Source organism: Muscardinus avellanarius, assembly GCF_963383645.1.
Source record: "Muscardinus avellanarius genome assembly, chromosome: 15".
NCBI lineage: Eukaryota > Metazoa > Chordata > Mammalia > Rodentia > Gliridae > Muscardinus > Muscardinus avellanarius.
In genome coordinates this window covers 40,941,133-40,959,601 of record NC_137801.1, presented here as the reverse complement: position 1 = coordinate 40,959,601, position 18,469 = coordinate 40,941,133, and the positions used below count along the sequence as shown (strand labels likewise).

The following is an 18,469-nucleotide window of genomic DNA, read 5'->3' as shown; positions in this document are numbered from 1 at the left end:
GAGAACTTATGTGAGAAAGATTATTTATACCATGAAATAAAAAATTACTGGTAGAGTTAAGCATATACAATCTCTGAGATAAATCCCCAGCCTGTGTGTGTGTGTGTGTGTGTGTGTGTGTGTGTGTGTTACTGGGGATGGAACTAGGGAGCATTCTACCTCCAAGCTACACCCCCAGACCTATTCTTTATTTTGAAACAGGTCTCACTGAGTTGCAAAATTGCCTCACTCAGTAGCTGAGGCTGTCCACGAACTGTGATCCTCCTATCTCAGCCTCCCAAATGCTGGGATTACAAGCGTGCATCACCACACCTGGCTCATTTTTTTTTTTTTTAAAATCGGGTCTCACTAAGTTGCTGAGGCTGGCCCTGAACCTGCCATCCTCCTATCTTAGCCTCCCAAGTACCACCACACCCTACTACACAATACCATTTACATTCACATCCAAGAAAATGAAGTACTTAGGTGTAAATCTAACAAAATATATTTGTACAAGATCTATGTGCAGAAAACTACAAGATTCTGATGGAGGAAATCAAAGAACTAAATAAAGGGAGAGGTTTTTTTCCCTGATATTTCCTTCCTTATGAGGAGGAAGATAAGTATTGTCAAGATGTCAACCTGATCTTTAGATTCAATAAAATTCCAATAAAAATCTTAGCAAGTTATTTCATGGATATAATAAACTGATTCTGAAGTTGTGGAGAGGCAACAGTCCCAGAATAACCAATACAATGTCAAAGGAGAAGAAAAGTTGGAAGACTGCAGTGACCACATAACATGCATCTACAGTAATCAAGACTGTATGGTACTGGTAGACACAACCAGTAGAACAGAAAAGATAGCTCAGAAATGGACCCACAAAAATCCAGGTATTGATCTTGGACAAAGGAGCAGAGGCCGTGCAGTGGAGGAAATAGCTCCAGCAAGTGGCACTGGAATAAATGGACATCCATACTTACGAGAATATGGACAAAGACCTTAAACCCCTAAACTGAATCATACACCTAAATTTATAAGACAAAACTGTGGAACTCAGCCAGTGGTGGTGTTGCATGCCTGTAATCCCAGTACTTGGGAGACTGAGACAAGAAGATTGCAAGTTCGAAGCCATCCTCAGAAACCAGCCTCAACAATTTAGCAAGACCCGTTTCAAAATAAAAATATAAACAAACAAACAATAAATAAATAAATACAAAGGGTTGTGGGTACAGCTCAGAGGTAGAACACTCCTGGGTTCAGTCCCCAGTACCAAAAGAAAAAACAAAGGGGGAGGAAACTTATGCGTATTACTAAGTGAAAGAAGACAATCTGAAAAAGCTATATAATGTATGATTCTAAATATATGACATTCAAGGAAAGGCTAAACTATGGAGACAATAAGATTAGCAGTTGGCAGGGGTTAGCAGGGGAGGATGAATAGGTATCATAGAGAAGTTGAAGGATAGTGAAAGTTTTCTGTATGACCTATAATGGTGAGGGATACATGTCATTGTACATCTGTCCAAACTCATGGAATATACAGCACCAGGAGTGGACCCTAATGTAACTATGGCCTTTGGGTGACAGTGTGTAAATGTGGGTCATCCACTGTCATAAATGCACACTCTTGTGGGGATGTGGTCATGAGGGAGGCTGTGCATGTGTGGAGAAAGGGGCTATATGGGAAACCTTTGTATCTTCCTCTCAATTTTGTTGTGAATCTAAAACTCTTCTAAAGAATTCTTAAAATTGTGTGTGTGTGTGTGTGTGTGTGTGTGTGTGTGTGTGTGCGCGCGCATGATCCCACCAAAAGCCTAATAAGTACTGTCAGCTTTTTTCTACCTTTTCCTGTTTTGTACCATTGGTAGTGTTAGTACAAAAAAAAACTGAATTATATAGCCATAGTAATATCATCCTGCCATATTTATGACCTGAAGCTATTACAAGATTTTTGAGTGTCTAATCAGTGTGGAATGAAACATTAATTAACTAGAATCAGAAAAAAAGTAACTAGAATCAGGTATTTTTATGGGCCCATTGTCTAGATTCTCTAAGTCTTATATTATATGTTCAAATGAAGTACTGAAAAACATGGGAATTAGAAAACTCTTTGTGTGTGTTTACGTGTGTGTGTGTGTGTGTGTGTGTGTGTGTGTGTGCGTGTGTGTGCATGTGTGTGATTAGACCCAAGAAAAATAGGCCCACTCAAATGTTTAGTGATGCACACAGAGACAGTCTGTTACATAAGGCTGCTGACTTGTGCTTTATGGGCCGTGGTGGCACACACTTGTAATCCAGCATCTGGGAGGTTGAGACAGGAGGATCAGGACACCCTCAGCTACTTAGCAAGGCCCTTTGCAACTCAGTGAGACCCTGTTTCCAAATAAAGAATCAAAAATAGGGCTGGGGGTATAGTTTGGAGGTAGAATACCCCTGGGTTTCACCCCCAGTACCACAGAAAAAAAGACTTTATGGAAAAAAGTTAGCTCTCTCTGTTACATTAAATGACAGAGAGTGGACAATGCTGTGTGTAGTAGGACAAACACAGATGCTCCAGTATTCCTTCCCAGACTAACAAGTTTTTCCATGAGCTCTTTGTTATAGCAATCTTAAGTGAATTGTTGAGTATAGATGAATGAACAGCTATTTTGAGTCCCCCTTTCAGTTCTCCTTTCTCTTTCTGTGTGCAGGTGTGTGTAACAGAGCAAGGAGCATGTGCATGGGGGAACACATATAAGCACAGTTTAAAGTAAATAGAAAGCAACCATCCATGATCCATCATCAAAATCAAGAGATAGGCCATTGTTAGCCTTCAAGAGAGTCCTTTGCTTAAAATATGTTTCTGTTTCTACAGTATGATGCAGAAATACCTTTCTTTCCTTGGTGTTTATTATGTCAGGTGGGCCATTAAGCAGGTACAGGTGCATCAGGACAGTATGCATATCTCAACATAAAATCTATATTTATTATTATCACTATATTCACAAAATGCTGCCTTTGCAATAAAAATTGTGTGGTAACATGGGAAAGACAGCCTCCAGGAGAAATATAATAGCTGAACTTCCACGTGACAAGTAATGCTAGGAGAAAGATGCTTCATGTTCAACAAAGGTGGCATTGTTTCTCAAAATCCAATGTAAAAACACCGGAGGGAGATTGTTCACTTCAGGAAGCAACCTTCCCAGGATTTATAATGCAACTCTTCCCTGTCAGCTCCGGCAGCATGGCATAGGGAGCCCTGAGCCGACTTATCTTCTCTCCTGTCCTCCCTCTCCATATCATCCTCTATACCCTTCCCAGTTCCTGATCTCCCTTGCTTCTCAGACCGCTGGGCTAACAATGAAGCCACCCCAACATAGTTTGCAAGAAGTCCCACGATGGTCAGAGAGACAGTTTCAGATGGAGGTCTCTTCCTTCTTGGAATACCCTCTCTGGCTTTCCTCGAAGAAGTCTTGCCCTTCTTTCTTTATCTTTTTTTTTTTTAATTTTTTATTGGTGCACTGTATTCATACATCATAGTGGGATACAAAAAACTTTTGTAGACATACATGCACACATTGCCCAGTCAGCCCCTACCCGATCCCCACCCCATTCCCTCCCCATCCCTCCTTTCCATGCTTGGCTTAGTGGTTGACATCTAGTATTATAGCAATTTATCCAAAATTAAAAATGATAATCTCACATAAGTTTCATTTATCTGATACCAAGCTTTTGATAACTTAAAGATAACATTTCAATATTTCTTTTTGCTTTCTTTCTTACCAGAGAATATTTTTTTCTTTTTTTTTTGGTGAAACTATCATATATTTATATATTTATTTTTCAGAAAAAATCTATCCTAATATGGAATATGGACTCTAGATACCCAAAACGATCACAAAAGAGAACAAAGCTAGAAGATATATATTTTCTAATTTCAAACCATATAAAGCTACAATAATTGAAACAGTGTAGTATTGTTCTAAAGGCAGATATATAAACCATTGGAGTTAAATAAAAGCCTAGAGATACATTCTTCCCTATATTGTCAAGTTATTTTTGACAAGGTTTCCACGAACATTTGGTGGAGGAAATAATAATCTTTTAACTAAATATTGTTGAAAAATAATTACATGAAAAAGAATAAAATTGGACTCTTACCTAACACATATACAAATATTAACTCAAAATAGATAAAAGACCTAAATATAGATCTTAAGACTATAAACTTTTAGAAGAAAATCTGGGTCATAAAAGCTCACAACATTGAAATTGGCAGTGATTTCTTGGATATGATTTCAATGGCACAGGCAACAAAAGGGTATACAAACTCCCTAACAAATAAAATATTGTATATCCAAAGACAGTGTAAACAGAGTTAAAAGTCACTGATAGAATGGGATAAAATATTTTCAAATGCTATATCTGAAGATATATTAATATTCCAACTAGAAATCCTAAAAACAATAAAAGCAAACAATACAATTTAGAGATAGGTATAAGACTAACATAAATAATGAATCTCCACAGATAACTAATCTTAGTTGTCTGTTGGATGGAAAATCTTGTTTCTCTGGTTCTGGTGTGTGTTACCTATTTCTTCTTTGTAGTTAATCTCTTTGAGTATTTTCTCTAGTGCTGGTTTTGAAGACATAAATTCCTTCAGTTTCTGTTTGTCATGGAAGCTTCTTATTTCTCCATCTAATTTGATAGAAAGTTTTGCAGGGTAGGAAATTTTTGGCTGGAAGTTGTTTTCTTTCAGAGTTTGGAATATGTTACTCCATGCCTTTCTGGCTCTCATGACTTGGTTTGGGAAGTCTGGAGAAATTCTAATTGGTTCGCCTCTGAATGTCACTTGGCCCTTTGTTTTTGTTGCCTTTAAGATTCTCTGCTTGGCTTCCACATTGGTCATTTTGACAATTATGTGGCGTGGGGATCCTCTTCTCCGATCCTGTCTAAAGGGAGTTCTATAAGTTTCCTGGACCTGTGTATCGACCTCTTGCTCTATGTTTGGAAAATTTTCTGCTATTATTTCCTTGAAGATATTGTTGATCCCTTTGGTTTCACCTTCTTTTTCCTCCTCTATTCCAATTAACCTTAGGTTAGCTCTCTTAAAATGGGTCCATATTTCTTCAATGTCAGATTCCTGCTGTTGGATATTTTTTTCTAGATTAGAAACTATGAGTTCATTTTTGGATTGCTCATCTAAGAGCGAGATTCTATTCTTCATGTGGTCTAATCGGTTGTTTGTACTTTGAATTGAGGCCTTTACTTCATTAATTGCATCCTTTATCTCTTTTTGGCTCTCTCTGAGTTCTTTTCGAAACACCTCTATTATTTCTAGAGTTATTTTCCTGATTTGATCTTCTAGAAATCTCTGAATTTCTGTTTTATCGGGTTCTGATGTTGTGGGATTGTGGGCATTCATTGCTCCATTGTTATTCCTCTTTCCCATGATTTTGGGAGTTTGTGCCTTCTCTGGGTTCTTCCCTTGGGTCACTACGACTTCACTTAAGGTGCTCTGGATCTCGAGTCTGTGGTATCTCAGACCCCACTACTCCTTTACTGGGTTGTATTGCAAAGTCTCAGACCCAGGGAGTCAATAGAGGCTGCTTTAGATTATGGGGGGTGCCAGGTTGCGCGTTCTCCTATTGTGTGATATCTCTGCCACCGCCACTCCCCCACTGGGTCAAGTCCCTGGGAGTCAGTATTGGGATTTCTCCTCTGTGGCCCGCAATTTGACTCACTGTTGTTGAATACGCAGATGGAGCTGTAGTGGACTTGATGAATTCGCTGCTGCTGCCGCTGGTGGCAATATGGCGCCACTGCTACGCCCTTGGCCGTGAGGCTGGCATATTTCTTCTCTGGTTTTGAGCTCCGCTCTGAGTCCCTGCAGCGTGTGCTGAGCCCAGCCACTGGGAGCTTTAGATGCTCCCTGCGCCGAAAAATCTGCCAAATCCCGCCGGGCTCTTCTGCAGTGGCTCACCTCGGCTCGCTGTCCACCGCTCCTCTCTCAAGTCTTGCCCTTCTTAAACACCTCCCTCAAATCTCATGGTCTTTACTATCTTTATGTCAACCTCTCAGATTCCATTTCTTCCCCATGCCTGGGGTTTCCCTCTGAGTTTTAGCTTTAGCACTGACTACAGTATTAGAATTGTTCCTGCCTGTGACTCGTGTGTGTGTGTGTGTGTGTGTGTGTGTGTGTGTGTGTGTGTGTGTGTTACTAGAGATGGAACCCAAGAGCTTTTTACCCACCACAGGCTACAATACCAGAACTTTTTTTTTGTATTTTATTTGGAAACAGGGTCTCACTAAGTTGCTGAGAGCCTCACTAAGTGGCTGAGGCTGGCTTTGAACCTGCGCGATCCTCCTGTTTCAGCCTCCCAAGTGCTGAGATTACAAGCATGTGTCACCACGCCCAGCTTGCCTGTGACTTCTTGCTGGTCAGTGACCATGTCTCTCTGGGAGTGTAGTGCATTTGACCTGTGGTTAATTAGACAGCATTTCCCATGCAGCATCTCAGGCATTTTTTCTATAAAGTAAACCATGAAAAGTGAATCCACATTGGATGTTTTGAAAGTGCACCTTTCCCACTATTAGAGAATCAGTGATGTAATAATGTTCAGTGGCCATAAAAATAATAATAATTTTTTTTTTTGCGGGTGTGGGGATGAAACCCAGAGGCATTCTACCTCCGAGCTACACCCCTGCCCTGTTTTTATTCTTTATTTTGAAACAGGGTCTCACTGAGTTGCGGAGGGCCTCACTAAGTAGCTGAGGCTGTCCATGAACCGCCATCCTCCAGTCTCAGCCTCCCGAATGCTGGGATTACAAGTGTGCGCCACCACGCCCGGCATAAAATAATTATTAAATGACAGATAACAAAGTGAGTTTCTGACCTGCACTAATACATTATTGTGATCTTCTCCCTCTGTATAGTCACTTGAGCTTTCCCCAGGACAATATGAGGTACTTCCTGCACCAGTTCCCAAGTATGCTTCCAGGTAATTAAATGCTTATTAAGTTACTTTGTGTGTATGTGTGCAGGGGAGTACTGGGGATTGAACACAGGGGCGTTCTACCTCCAAGCTAAACCTCCAGCCCATTTTATTTTTGAATCTCATGAAATTGCTGAGGTTGGCCTCAAACCTGCAACCCTTCTATCTCAACTTTCCAAATACTGGGATTAAGGGCGTGCATCACCACTCCCATCTAATTAAGTTTCACTCATACCTTTTTATTTACATACATATTTACCAATACCTATGGCTGTTTATATTTATTTATTTATTTGGTACTAGTGATGGAACCCAGGGACATTCTACCTCTGATCTATACCCCCAGCCCTATTTTTTATTACTTATTTTGAAACAGGGTCTCATTGAGTTGCAAAGGGTCTCACTAAGTAACTGAGGCTCGTCAGCGAACCTGGATCCTTCTGTCTCAGCCTCCGAAATGCTGGGATTACAAGTGTGTGCCACCATGCCTGACTACTAAAGGTTTTTAATCTTATTTATGTGTCTTGTATCCATATTAACTTTTTTTTTTTCAGCACTGGGGGTTGAACCAAGGGGTGTTCTACCTCCGAGCTACACTTTCAGTCCTATTTTTTATTTCTTATTTTGAAACAGGGTCTCACTAAGTTGCAGAAGTAGACTACCCCAGGGTTCAATCCCCAGTACTACAAATAAAATAAAATAAAATAAAATATTTAATGAGAGATAGGGAATAAGTCAACAAAATTATCATTTAGGGAAGTTAATTTAAAAGCCAGGTGAGTTGATGTACTCTTGTTATTCCAGCTACTCGGGAGACTGAGACAGGATGACTGCAAATTCAAGGATAGCCTGGGCAACTTAGACCTTGTCGAAAACAAAAAACAAAAAAGATGTGACAGCTCAGTGGTAGAGCACCCCTGGGTTTAATTAAAAAAAAAAAGACTTAGAGAAACATTCTTCTTCTTTTTTTTTTAATATAGGAGCTTTGTATTTCGTTCTACTGTTCAAAGATTCCCAACAACCTACTTCATTCCCGTAAGTATAATGTAGAGTTAACTCATAATGAATTTGATGTTTAAAATATATAGAGATTTTTTAATCTATTAACAACTTACTCATCTTAGTAATAAGCTATGAGTGATAAATGTAATTGATTTGATATGCTTAATGTATGTCAGAAAATATACTAGGAGTTTCAATGCAAATAAGGCATTTGTGGTAAGTTATAAAAGAAAATGTCCACTAGTCATGATGGCATAGGCTTGTAATCTCAGTACTTGGGAGGCTGAGACAAGAGGATCGTAGGTTCATGGCCAGCCTCAGCAATGTAGTGAGGCCCTCTGAAACTTAGTGAGACCCTGTTTCAAAATTTAAAAAATAGGGCTGGAGATGTAGCTTAGAGGTAGAATGTCCCTAGGTTCGATCTCCAGTACAAAAAGAAAGAAGGGGGTGGTGGTGGTTACAAAGAAAATAACAGAAAAGGAAAAAAAAAAAAAAGGCTCCTTAACTTTCTAAAGTTTAAGAGATAAACTGGTGACTATTGTTAATGAAATATATCTTACTGTTACAAATCATCAAGACAATAGGTTTTAAGGATTCTTATATAAAAAATAAGGTAGTGGATATGTTAATTAACTGGACTTAGCTATCCTACAATATATACATGATACGTACATATAACCATTTTTATTTTCAATTTAAACATGTTGCTGGCTATCAAATTTTAAAAAAAGATAAAACCTGCTTTGTTCTACTCTTTGAAGTTGTTGTTGCAGTGCTGGGGATTGAACCCAGGGCCTCATGCATGCAGGGCATGTGCTCTGCCACTGAGTGACAAGTTTATTCTCACCAACACAGTATCAGTACATGGCTCAATGTCACTTGGTGCTGTAAGTCATAAAAAGAGCATGCCTCCATTCTGCCTTCCACAGTCTGTTCTACTTCCTTGAGGCCAGTCACCTTCACTTCTCACCTATATTTCCTGGTATTTTTAAAAACCATCCATTTTTCCAAATAACGCTCTTACACAACTCCTACTTTATTTTCCTGATTTTACTTTATTCTTTTTAATTTTAGGCTTCATCTCTTAGTACTCTGTATGGAATATGAGTTCTCAAATCTTCCCCCAATAAACCCCTTTTCTACCCTCTAATAATTGTCACCATTTTCATCTCAATATATAGTATCTGATACATTTTAATTTTGTTTCCTGTTAAGCCAGAGTATGTTACAATTACATTTCTTGAACTTTTTTTTTATTGGTGCACTGTATTCATACATCATAGTAGGATACATACTTTTGTAGACATACATGCACACTTTTCCCAGTCAGCCCCCACCCAATCCCCACCCCATCCTCTCCCTATCCCTCCCTCCCATGCTTGGCTTAGTAGTTGACATCTAGTATTATGGCAATTTATCTAAAATTAAAAATGATAATCTCACATAATAGTTTCATTTGTCTGATACCAAGCTTTTGATGACTTAAAGATAACATTTCAATATTTCTTTTTGCTTTCTTTCTTACCAGAGAATATTTTTTTCTATTTTTTAGGTGAAACTATCATATATTTATATATTTATTTTTCAGAAAAAAATCTATCCTAATATGGAATATGGACTCTAGGTACCCAAAACGATCTTGAAAGAGAACAAAGCTAGAAGATCTATATTTTCTGATTTCAAACCATATAAAGCTACAATAATTGAAACAGTGTAGTACTATTCTAAAGGTGGATATATAAGCCATTGGAGTTAAATAAAAGCCTAGAGCTAAATTCTTCCCTATATTGTCAAGTTATTTTTGACAAGGTTTCCACGAACATTTGGTGGTGGAAATGATAATCTTTTAACTAAATATTGTTAAAAAATAATAATTACATGGAAAAGAATAAAATTGGACCCTTACCTAATCCCATATACAAATATTAACTCAAAATAGATAATAGACCTAAATACAAATCTTAAGACTATAAACTTTTAGGAGAAAATCTGGGTCATAAAACCTCACAACATTGAAATTGGCAGTGATTTCTTGGTTATGATTTCAATGACACAGGCAACAGAGGAGTATACAGACTCCCTAAAAAATAAAAAAATAAAAAAATTGTATATCCAAAGACAATGTAAACAGAGTTAACAGTTACTAATAGAATGGGATAAAATATTTCCAATTGCTATATCTGAAGGTATATTAATATTCCAACTAGAAATCCTAAAAATTAACAACAATAAAGGCAAACAATACCATTTAGAGATAGGTAAAAGACTAACATAAATAATGAATCTCCACAGATAACCAATCTTAATTGTCTGTTGGATGGAAACTCTTGTTTCTCTGGTTCTGGTGTATGTTACCTATTTCTTCTTTGTAGTTAATCTCTTTGAGTATTTTCTCTAGTGCTGGTTTTGAAGATATAAATTCCTTCAGTTTCTGTTTGTCATGGAAGCTTCGTATTTCCCCATCTAATTTGATAGAAAGTTTTGCAGGGTAGGAAATTTTTGGCTGGAAGTTGTTTTCTTTCAGAGTTTGGAATATGTTACTCCAAGCCCTTCTGGCTCTCATGACTTGGTTTGGGAAGTCTGGAGTGATTCTAATTGGTTTGCCTCTGAATGTCACTTGGCCCTTTGTTTTTGTTGCCTTTAAGATTCTCTGCTTGGCTTCCACATTGGTCATTTTGACAATTATGTGACGTGGGGATCCTCTTCTCCGATCCTGTCTAAAGGGAGTTCTATAAGTTTCCTGGACCTTTGTATCAACCTCTTGCTCTATGTTTGGAAAATTTTCTGCTATTACTTCCTTGAAGAGATTGTTGATCCCTTTGGTTTCACTTTCTTTTCCCTCCTCTATTCCAATTATTCTTAGGTTAGCTCTCTTAAAATGGGCCCATATTTCTTCAATATCAGATTCCTGCTGTTGGATATTTTTTTCTAGATTAGAAACTATAAGTTCATTTTTGGATTGCTCATCTTCTAAGAGCGAGATTCTGTTCTCCATGTGTTCTAATCGGTTGTTTGTACTTTGAATTGAGGCCTTTACTTCATTAATTGCATCCTTTATTTCTTTTTGGCTCTCTCTGAGTTCTTTTCGAAGCACCTCTATTATTTCTACAGTTATTTTCCTGATTTGATCTTCTAGAAATCTCTGATTTTCTGTTTTATCGGGTTCTGATGTTGTGGGGTTGTGGGCATTCATTGCTCCAGTATTATTCCTCTTTCCCATGATTTCCGATGTTTGTGCCTTCTCTTGGTTCTTCCCTTGGGTCACTATGACTTCCCTTAAGGTGTTCTGGATCTCGAGTCAGTAGTATCTCGGACCCCACTACTCCTTTACTGGGTTTTATCACAGAGTCTCCGACCCAGAGAGTCGATAGAGGCTGCTTTAGACTGTGGGGGGTGCCAGGTTGCACGTTCTCCTATGGTGTGATATCTCTGCCACCGCCCCTCCCCCACTGGGTCAAGTCCCAGGGAGTACAGTACTGGGATTTGTCCTCTGTGGCCCGCAATTTGACTCACTGTTCTTGAGTACGCAGATGTAGCTGTACTGGCCTCGCTGAATTCACTGCTGCTGCTGCCGGTGGCAATATGGCGCCGCTGCTACGCCCTCGGCTATGGGGCTGGCGTTTTTCTTCTTGATTTTGATTTCTACTCTGAATCCCTGCAGCGTGTGCTGAGCTCGGCCACTGGGAGCTTTAAATGCTCTCTGCGCGGAGAAATCCCGCCTAGCTGTTCCACAGTGGCTCACCTCAGCTTGCTGTAGCTGTCCCGTGAATTCGCCGGTGCCTCCGGCAGTATGGCGCTGCTGCCGCTTCTGCCGCGTCCTCGGGCGCGAGGCCGGTATATCTCCTCTGTGGCTCTGTTCTCAGTCCGCTTTCTCTCTGGAGCCTGGTGATTTTTTGTTTCACTGGTGATGGTGTTTTCTGGCTATGAAAGGCGCTGATTTTGTGGTAATGGAGATTTGTTGTTAGCGGGGCTCTTAAGCCCCGCTTTTCTCGGTCGCCATCTTCCTGGAAGTCCCACATTTCTTGAACTTTTAACATTGGCTTTACTTGAGCTGGGGATGTAGGTCAGAGGTAGCCCTTGCCTATTCTGCAAGATCCTGAATTCAATCCCCAATACCAGAAGAGGGGAAAAAAAGCCTCACTTTTTTTTTTTTTAACTTTTGGTTTGTTAAGTATTCTAAGTTCTTAAGAGAATTATACATTCTTCTCAGTAATGATCAAATGCATTAGATAATTTATCAGTTGCTTTTATTTTTTTCTATATCCCCCCTGGAACACTCTGTCATCCTCCTTCAATGGAAACTGAATGCTCTTTAGCTTGATGCATGGTGCTCCAGAGATATTCCTTCACTCTTCTCTCGGAAATTTCCCGGTGTAGGCTACCATTTTGGTAGAACATGTCCTCTAGTCCCCTTTAGAATTGGCAGTGGCTCGTCTGATGCAGAGGTTTTCAGGGGCAGAAATGAAGGCAAGGGCATAGGTCAGGTGCCTTGAAGGGGATCTTCAAGGGATGTTCACTGAGGGAGGTTTTGGGGACATGTGACAAGGAGACCAGCTTCACCTGCTCCAAGGTCTGCAACGTCTCTCTCAGAAGCAACCCAGCCTAGTCTCTGACACAGAATAGGAGCTTCATCCATGGCTGCTGCTATTAATGTTGTTGTTGTTTTAATATTTCTGTCAGGAGGTCAGAGGATGGAGGTGAGGCCCTGGAGGTGAGCTCCTTGGCTTTCTTTAGGACACGACTCAAACATCACTTTCTCAGGGAGGTCTTCTTTCATCACCTGTGCAGAATCCCCAGTCTTCTCCCTTGGTTTCTTTATTTCCCATACCTTTCCTCACTGTCTGACATACTTCATTTTAAAACTTACATATCCAACCTTGTAAAAATTTAAAAAACAAAAAGGTATGAAAATAAAATAAAATGAAATAAATTTTATGTATCCTGTTTTTACTTTTTTCACCCCCACTGGAATCTAGGCTTCATGAAGGCAGGGATTGTTTTTTGTCTGTTTATATCTTGTATTCCTAGGACCTAGAAAGTGGCTGGCACATAGTATTTATTGAATTAACTAATAAAATTATCATAGATATTTAGATCAGTGCATTAACAACAAAAAGTTTTTCTTTCCTTTCAAATGTGAAATAGCCTTTCTGCTTTAAAATATTTCTAAATGCATTTAGATGAATTATTATAAAAATGAACTCTTTTAGATAAACAACTAATCAATAGGGTATCTAAAAATGAATACTAATGTAAACAGTCTGAAAGAATGAAAAAATGCAGAATGTTGGGGTGATTTGATAACTGGAGTTATTTGTCTGTAATTGCAAACTTAGGATACAAAGAGACGATACAGTAAACATTCCATAGAGGAGTTGAGACCACTGATCATGGCTTGGAAACAGGCCCTAGGATACACAAGATTTTTATGCTTTATAGCATTGGTATGAGAGTGGGGAAAGAGGACGTTATTTTAGGATTGACGGTTGATTACATAAGTTGGGAAAAGTAAGGTAGATTCTCATTTCATGCCACACAGTAAAGTAGGTTACATATTGATTAAGGAAGTAGATACTCTTAAAACCATAAGACTAGGAGAAGATATATGAGTATATATTTCATCTTAGGATAAGGCAGACTTTCTGAGATAATAGCAATGAAAATTTTTCAGAGAAAAGAAATATCACATTGGATTACAAAACATTTTAAAATTTTTATTCATCAAAAAACAAACTACATTTCTTACTTTATGTGACTGACTAATCTCATTTTCCATAATGTTCTCCAGTTCTATCCATTTCCCTGTAAATGACATAATTTTTTTTCCCACAAAAATGAACTAGGGTGCACACTTTTCGATTCAGCTAATGACAGAGGCTCCTGAGTCTGAGGTCATCTCTGTTTTTTTTTTAATTTTTTTTTATTGGTGCATTATATTCATACAACTTATTGGGGTAAAAAAACTTGTGTGTATAAACATGTACTCATTGCTGATTTAACCCCTACCCAAATCCCACCCCATTCCCTCCCCGTCCCTCCCTCCCTTGCTTGGCTTAGTGATTGACTTCGATATGTTTAAGTACATTGTGAGCTTTAGCGATTTTCCTCTTCCCCCCTCATTTCTCCTCCTTTAGGTTGTCTTGTTTGTTCCTCTTTTCTCCCTAACTCTCACATATTAGGGAAAGCATCTGATTTCTTATTTTTTGTGCCTGACTAATCTCACTTAGCATAATGTCCTCCAGTTCCATCCATCTCCCTGAAAATGATGTAATTGAGTTTTTTTTGATGGCTGAGTAAAATTCCATTGTGTACATATCCCACAGTTTTGTAATCCATTCATCTGTTGATGGACATCTTGGCTGGTTCCATAGTTTGGCTATGGTGAATTGTGCAGCTATGAACATAGATACACATGCATTAGTTTGGTAGTTTGGTCTCTTTTCTTTTGGGTAGATACCCAACAGTGGTATTGCTGGATCAAATGGTAGATTTGATCCCATTCTTCTGAGGATTCTCCATACTGTTTTCCAAAGTGTTTGCACTAATTTGCAATCCCACCAACAATGTCTTAGAGTTCCCACTTCTCCACATCCTCGCCAGCATCTGTTGTTGTTTGTGTTTTGAATGATGGCCATTCTAGTTGGAGTTAGGTGAAATCTCAGGGTAGTTTTGATTTGCATCTCTCTGATTGCCAGTGATGTTGAGCATTTTTTCATGCATTTATTGGCCATTTGAATTTCTTCTTTTGTGAAGTGTCTATTTAGTTCATTTGCCCATTTTGTTATTGGATGCTTTGTTTTCTTAGTGTTGAGTTTCTTGAGTTCTCTGTATATTCTAGATATTAGTCCTCTATCAGTGGTGTAGGTGGCAAAAATCTTCTCCCATTCTGTTGGCTCTCGATTGAGATTCTTGACAGTTTCCTTTGCTGAACAGAAGCTCTTCAGTTTCATGCAATCCCATGTATTGATTCTCCTTTTAATTTGTTGTGCCTTTGGGGTCTTGCTGAGGAAATGTTTGTCTGTGCCTATGTGTTGCAGTGTTGGACCTATGCCCTCTTCAAGGAGCTTCAAAGTCTCTGGTTTAATTTCCAAGTCTTTGATCCATCGTGAGTTGACTTTTGTACAGGGTGAAAAAGTGGGATTAACATCCAATTTTCTGCATATGCTTAACCAGTTTTGCCAACACCATTTGTTGAAGAGGCTATCTTTTTTCCAGTGTATGTTTTTGGCCTCTTTGTCAAAAATCAATTGGCTGAAAGTGTGTGGACTTGTTTCTGGGTCTTCTATTCTGCTCCATTGGTCTATATATCTGTTCTTTTGCCAGTACCATGCTGTTTTTATTACAATGGCTTTGTAGTATAGTTTAAAGTCAGGTATTGTGATTCCTCCTGCGTGGTTTTTGTTGCTGAGAACTACCTTGGCTATTCTGGGCTTTTTGTTATTCCAGATAAATTTAAGGTCTGATTTTTCTATGTCTGTGAGGAATGATCTTGGTAGTTTAATGGGCATTGCATTAAATCTGTAGATCACTTTTGGGAGGATGGCCATTTTAATGATATTTATTCTGCCAATCCATGAACATGGAAGGTCTTTCCATCTTCTAAGATCTTCTTTGATTTCTTTTTTTAATGTTTTATAATTTTCTTTGTAGAGATCTTTTACCTCCTTGGTCAAGTTTATTCCTAGGTAATTTATTTTTTTTGTGGGAGATACTGAGTGGAAGTGTTTTCTGAATTTCTTTTTCAGTGGATTTATGGTTGGTGTACAGGAAAGCTTCTGATTTTTTAAGATTGATTTTGTATCCAGATACCTTGCTGAATTTGTTGATCAGTTCTATAAGCCTTTTGGTTGAGTTTGTTGGGTTTTCTAAATATAGTATCATGTCATCTGCAAATAGTGAAAGCTTAAGTTCTTCTTTTCCTATTTGTACTCCTTTGATTTCCTTTTCTTGCCTTATTGCTCTGGCTAGAGTCTCTAGTACTATATTGAAGAGAAGTGGTGATAGTGGACATCCTTGTCTTGTTCCAGTTTTTAGGGGGAATTCTTGAAGTTTTTCCCCATTTAATATGATGTTGGCAGTGGGCTTATTGTAGATTGCCTTAATAATGTTGAGATATGTTCCTTCTATCCCAATTCTCCGCAGTGTTTTTATCATAAATGGATGTTGAATTTTATCAAATGCTTTTTCAGCATCTATTGAGATGATCATGTGGTTTTTGTCTTTGATTCTGTTTATATGATGAATTACATGGATTGATTTTCGTATATTGAACCAGCCTTGCATCCCTGGGATGAACCCTACCTGGTCATGGTGAATGATTTTCTTGATGTGGTTTTGAATGCGTGTTGCTAGTATTTTGTTTAATAGTTTTGCATCCAAGTTCATCAGAGATATAGGCCTGTAGTTTTCCTTCCTTGAACTGTCTTTATTCGGTTTGGGTATTAGTGTGATGTTGGCTTCATAGAATGTATTTGGGAGATTCCCGGTTTTTTCTATTTCCTGAAATAGTTTGAGTAGTATTGGGATTAGTTCTCCTATAAAGGTTTTATAGAATTCACTTAGGAAACCATCTGGTCCTGGACTTTTCTTTGATGGTAAGCTCTTTATTGCTGTTTCAATCTCTTTGATTGTTATTGGTTGGTTTAAGTGTTCTATATCTTCTTGACTCAGTTTAGGAAGGTTGTATTTATCTAGGAAGTTGTCAATTTCCTCTAGATTTTCCATTTTGTTGGAGTATAGTTTTTCAAAGTAGTTTCTGATAATCCTCTGGATTTCTACGCTGTCAGTAGTAATGTCTTCTTTTTCATCCCTTATCTTCATAATTTGGGTTGATTCTCTCTTTTTTTTAGTTAGGTTGGCTAGTGGTTTATCAATCTTGTTAATTTTTTCAAGAAACCAGCTTTTGGCTTTGTTGATTTTCTGTATTGTTTTTTTATTCTCTATTTCGTTAATTTCTGCTCTAATTTTAATAATTTCCCGTCTTCTGCTGGCTTTGGGGTTCAATTGTTCCTGCTTTTCAAGGGCTTTGAGGTGTGTCGTAAGGCTATTTATTTGAAGATTTCCTGTTTTTCTTATGTGAGCACTCAGTGCTATAAATTTTCCTCTTAATACTGCCTTCAAAGTGTCCCAGAGGTTTTGATATGTTGTATCTTTATTTTCATTTGTTTCTAGAAATTTCTTGATTTCACCTCTTACATCTTCTATGACCCATTCTTCATTCAGAAGTGTGGTGTTCTGTCTCCACATGTTTATGTTGTTTCTCTGGGTCTTCTTATAGTTGATTTCTAGTTTCATTCCATTATGGTCTGAAATGACACAGGGAAGTATGTAACATTTTTTAAATTTGCTAGTGCTCATTTTGTGTCCCAGGATGTGATCTATTTTGGAGAAGGTTCCATGAGCAGCTGAGAAAAATGTAAACTCTGCTGTAGTTGGGTGAAACATTCTATATGTGTCCAACAGGTCCATTTGGTTAATGGTGTTCTTTAGTTCTGAGACATCTTTACTGACCCTTTGTCTGGAAGATCGGTCTAGTATTGTGAGAGGTGTGTTGAAGTCTCCCAGTATTATTGTGTTGGGATTTATGTGTGACTTCATGTCACAAAGAGTTTGATTTATGAAAGTAGCTGCCCCTATGTTTGGGGCATAGATGTTGATTATTGTTATTTCCTCTTGCTGGACTATTCCTTTTACCAGTAAAATGTGACCTTCTTTGTCTCTTCTAATAAGTTTGGGTTTGAAATCTAACTTGTCTGATATCATAGTTGCTACTCCTGCTTGTCTTTGAGTACCATTAGCATGGATTACCTTGCTCCAGCCCTTTACCTTGAATTTGTTCCTATCTTTACTTGTAAGGTGTGTTTCTTGTAAGCAGCAGATGAATGGATTCTGGCTTTTAATCCATTTTGCCACTTTATGTCTTTTTATTGGGGAGTTGAGGCCGTTTACATTCAGTGTGATTATAGAGAGATAATTTTTAATTCCCAACATGTTAAGATCTTATTTCTGTTTGAGATACTGTTTATTCTTCTTTGTTTAGTTGTCTGCTGGATGGGAATTCTTTTTTCTTTGGTTCTGGCGTGTATTACCCATTTCCTCTTTGCAGTTAATCTCCTTGAGTATTTTCTCTAGCGCTGGTTTTGAAGGCATAAATTCCTTCAGTTGCTGTTTGTCATGGAAGCTTCTTATTTCCCCATCTAATTTGATGCATAGTTTTGCTGGGTAGGAAATTTTTGGCTGGAAGTTGTTTTCTTTCAGAGTTTGGAATATGTTACTCCAAGACCTTCTGGCTTTCATAACTTGGTTTGGGAAGTCTGGAGTGATTCTAATTGGTTTGCCTCTGTATGTCACGTGGCCTTTTGTTTTTGTTGCCTTTAAGATTCTCTGCTTGGCTTCCACATTAGTCATTTTGACAGTTATGAGGCGTGGGGATCCTCTTCTCCGATCCTGTCTAAAGGGAGTTCTATAAGTTTCCTGGACCTGTGTATCGACCTCTTGCTCTATGTTTG

The 18,469-nt window shown here is 38.3% G+C and overlaps 1 protein-coding gene across 1 annotated transcript in view; it reads left to right on the top strand.

Moving 5' to 3' along the window:
* STPG4 (sperm-tail PG-rich repeat containing 4) overlaps nt 1–18,469 on the top strand; it is a gene marked incomplete at both ends in the record, with an annotated part of 70,193 nt that overhangs the window by 24,760 nt on the left and 26,964 nt on the right. The window contains 2 exons of the mRNA XM_080711613.1: nt 6,901–6,965; nt 7,940–7,994. Coding sequence (XP_080567739.1) covers nt 6,901–6,965; nt 7,940–7,994 — 120 coding nt within the window. The remainder of the gene's footprint in view (nt 1–6,900; nt 6,966–7,939; nt 7,995–18,469) is intronic.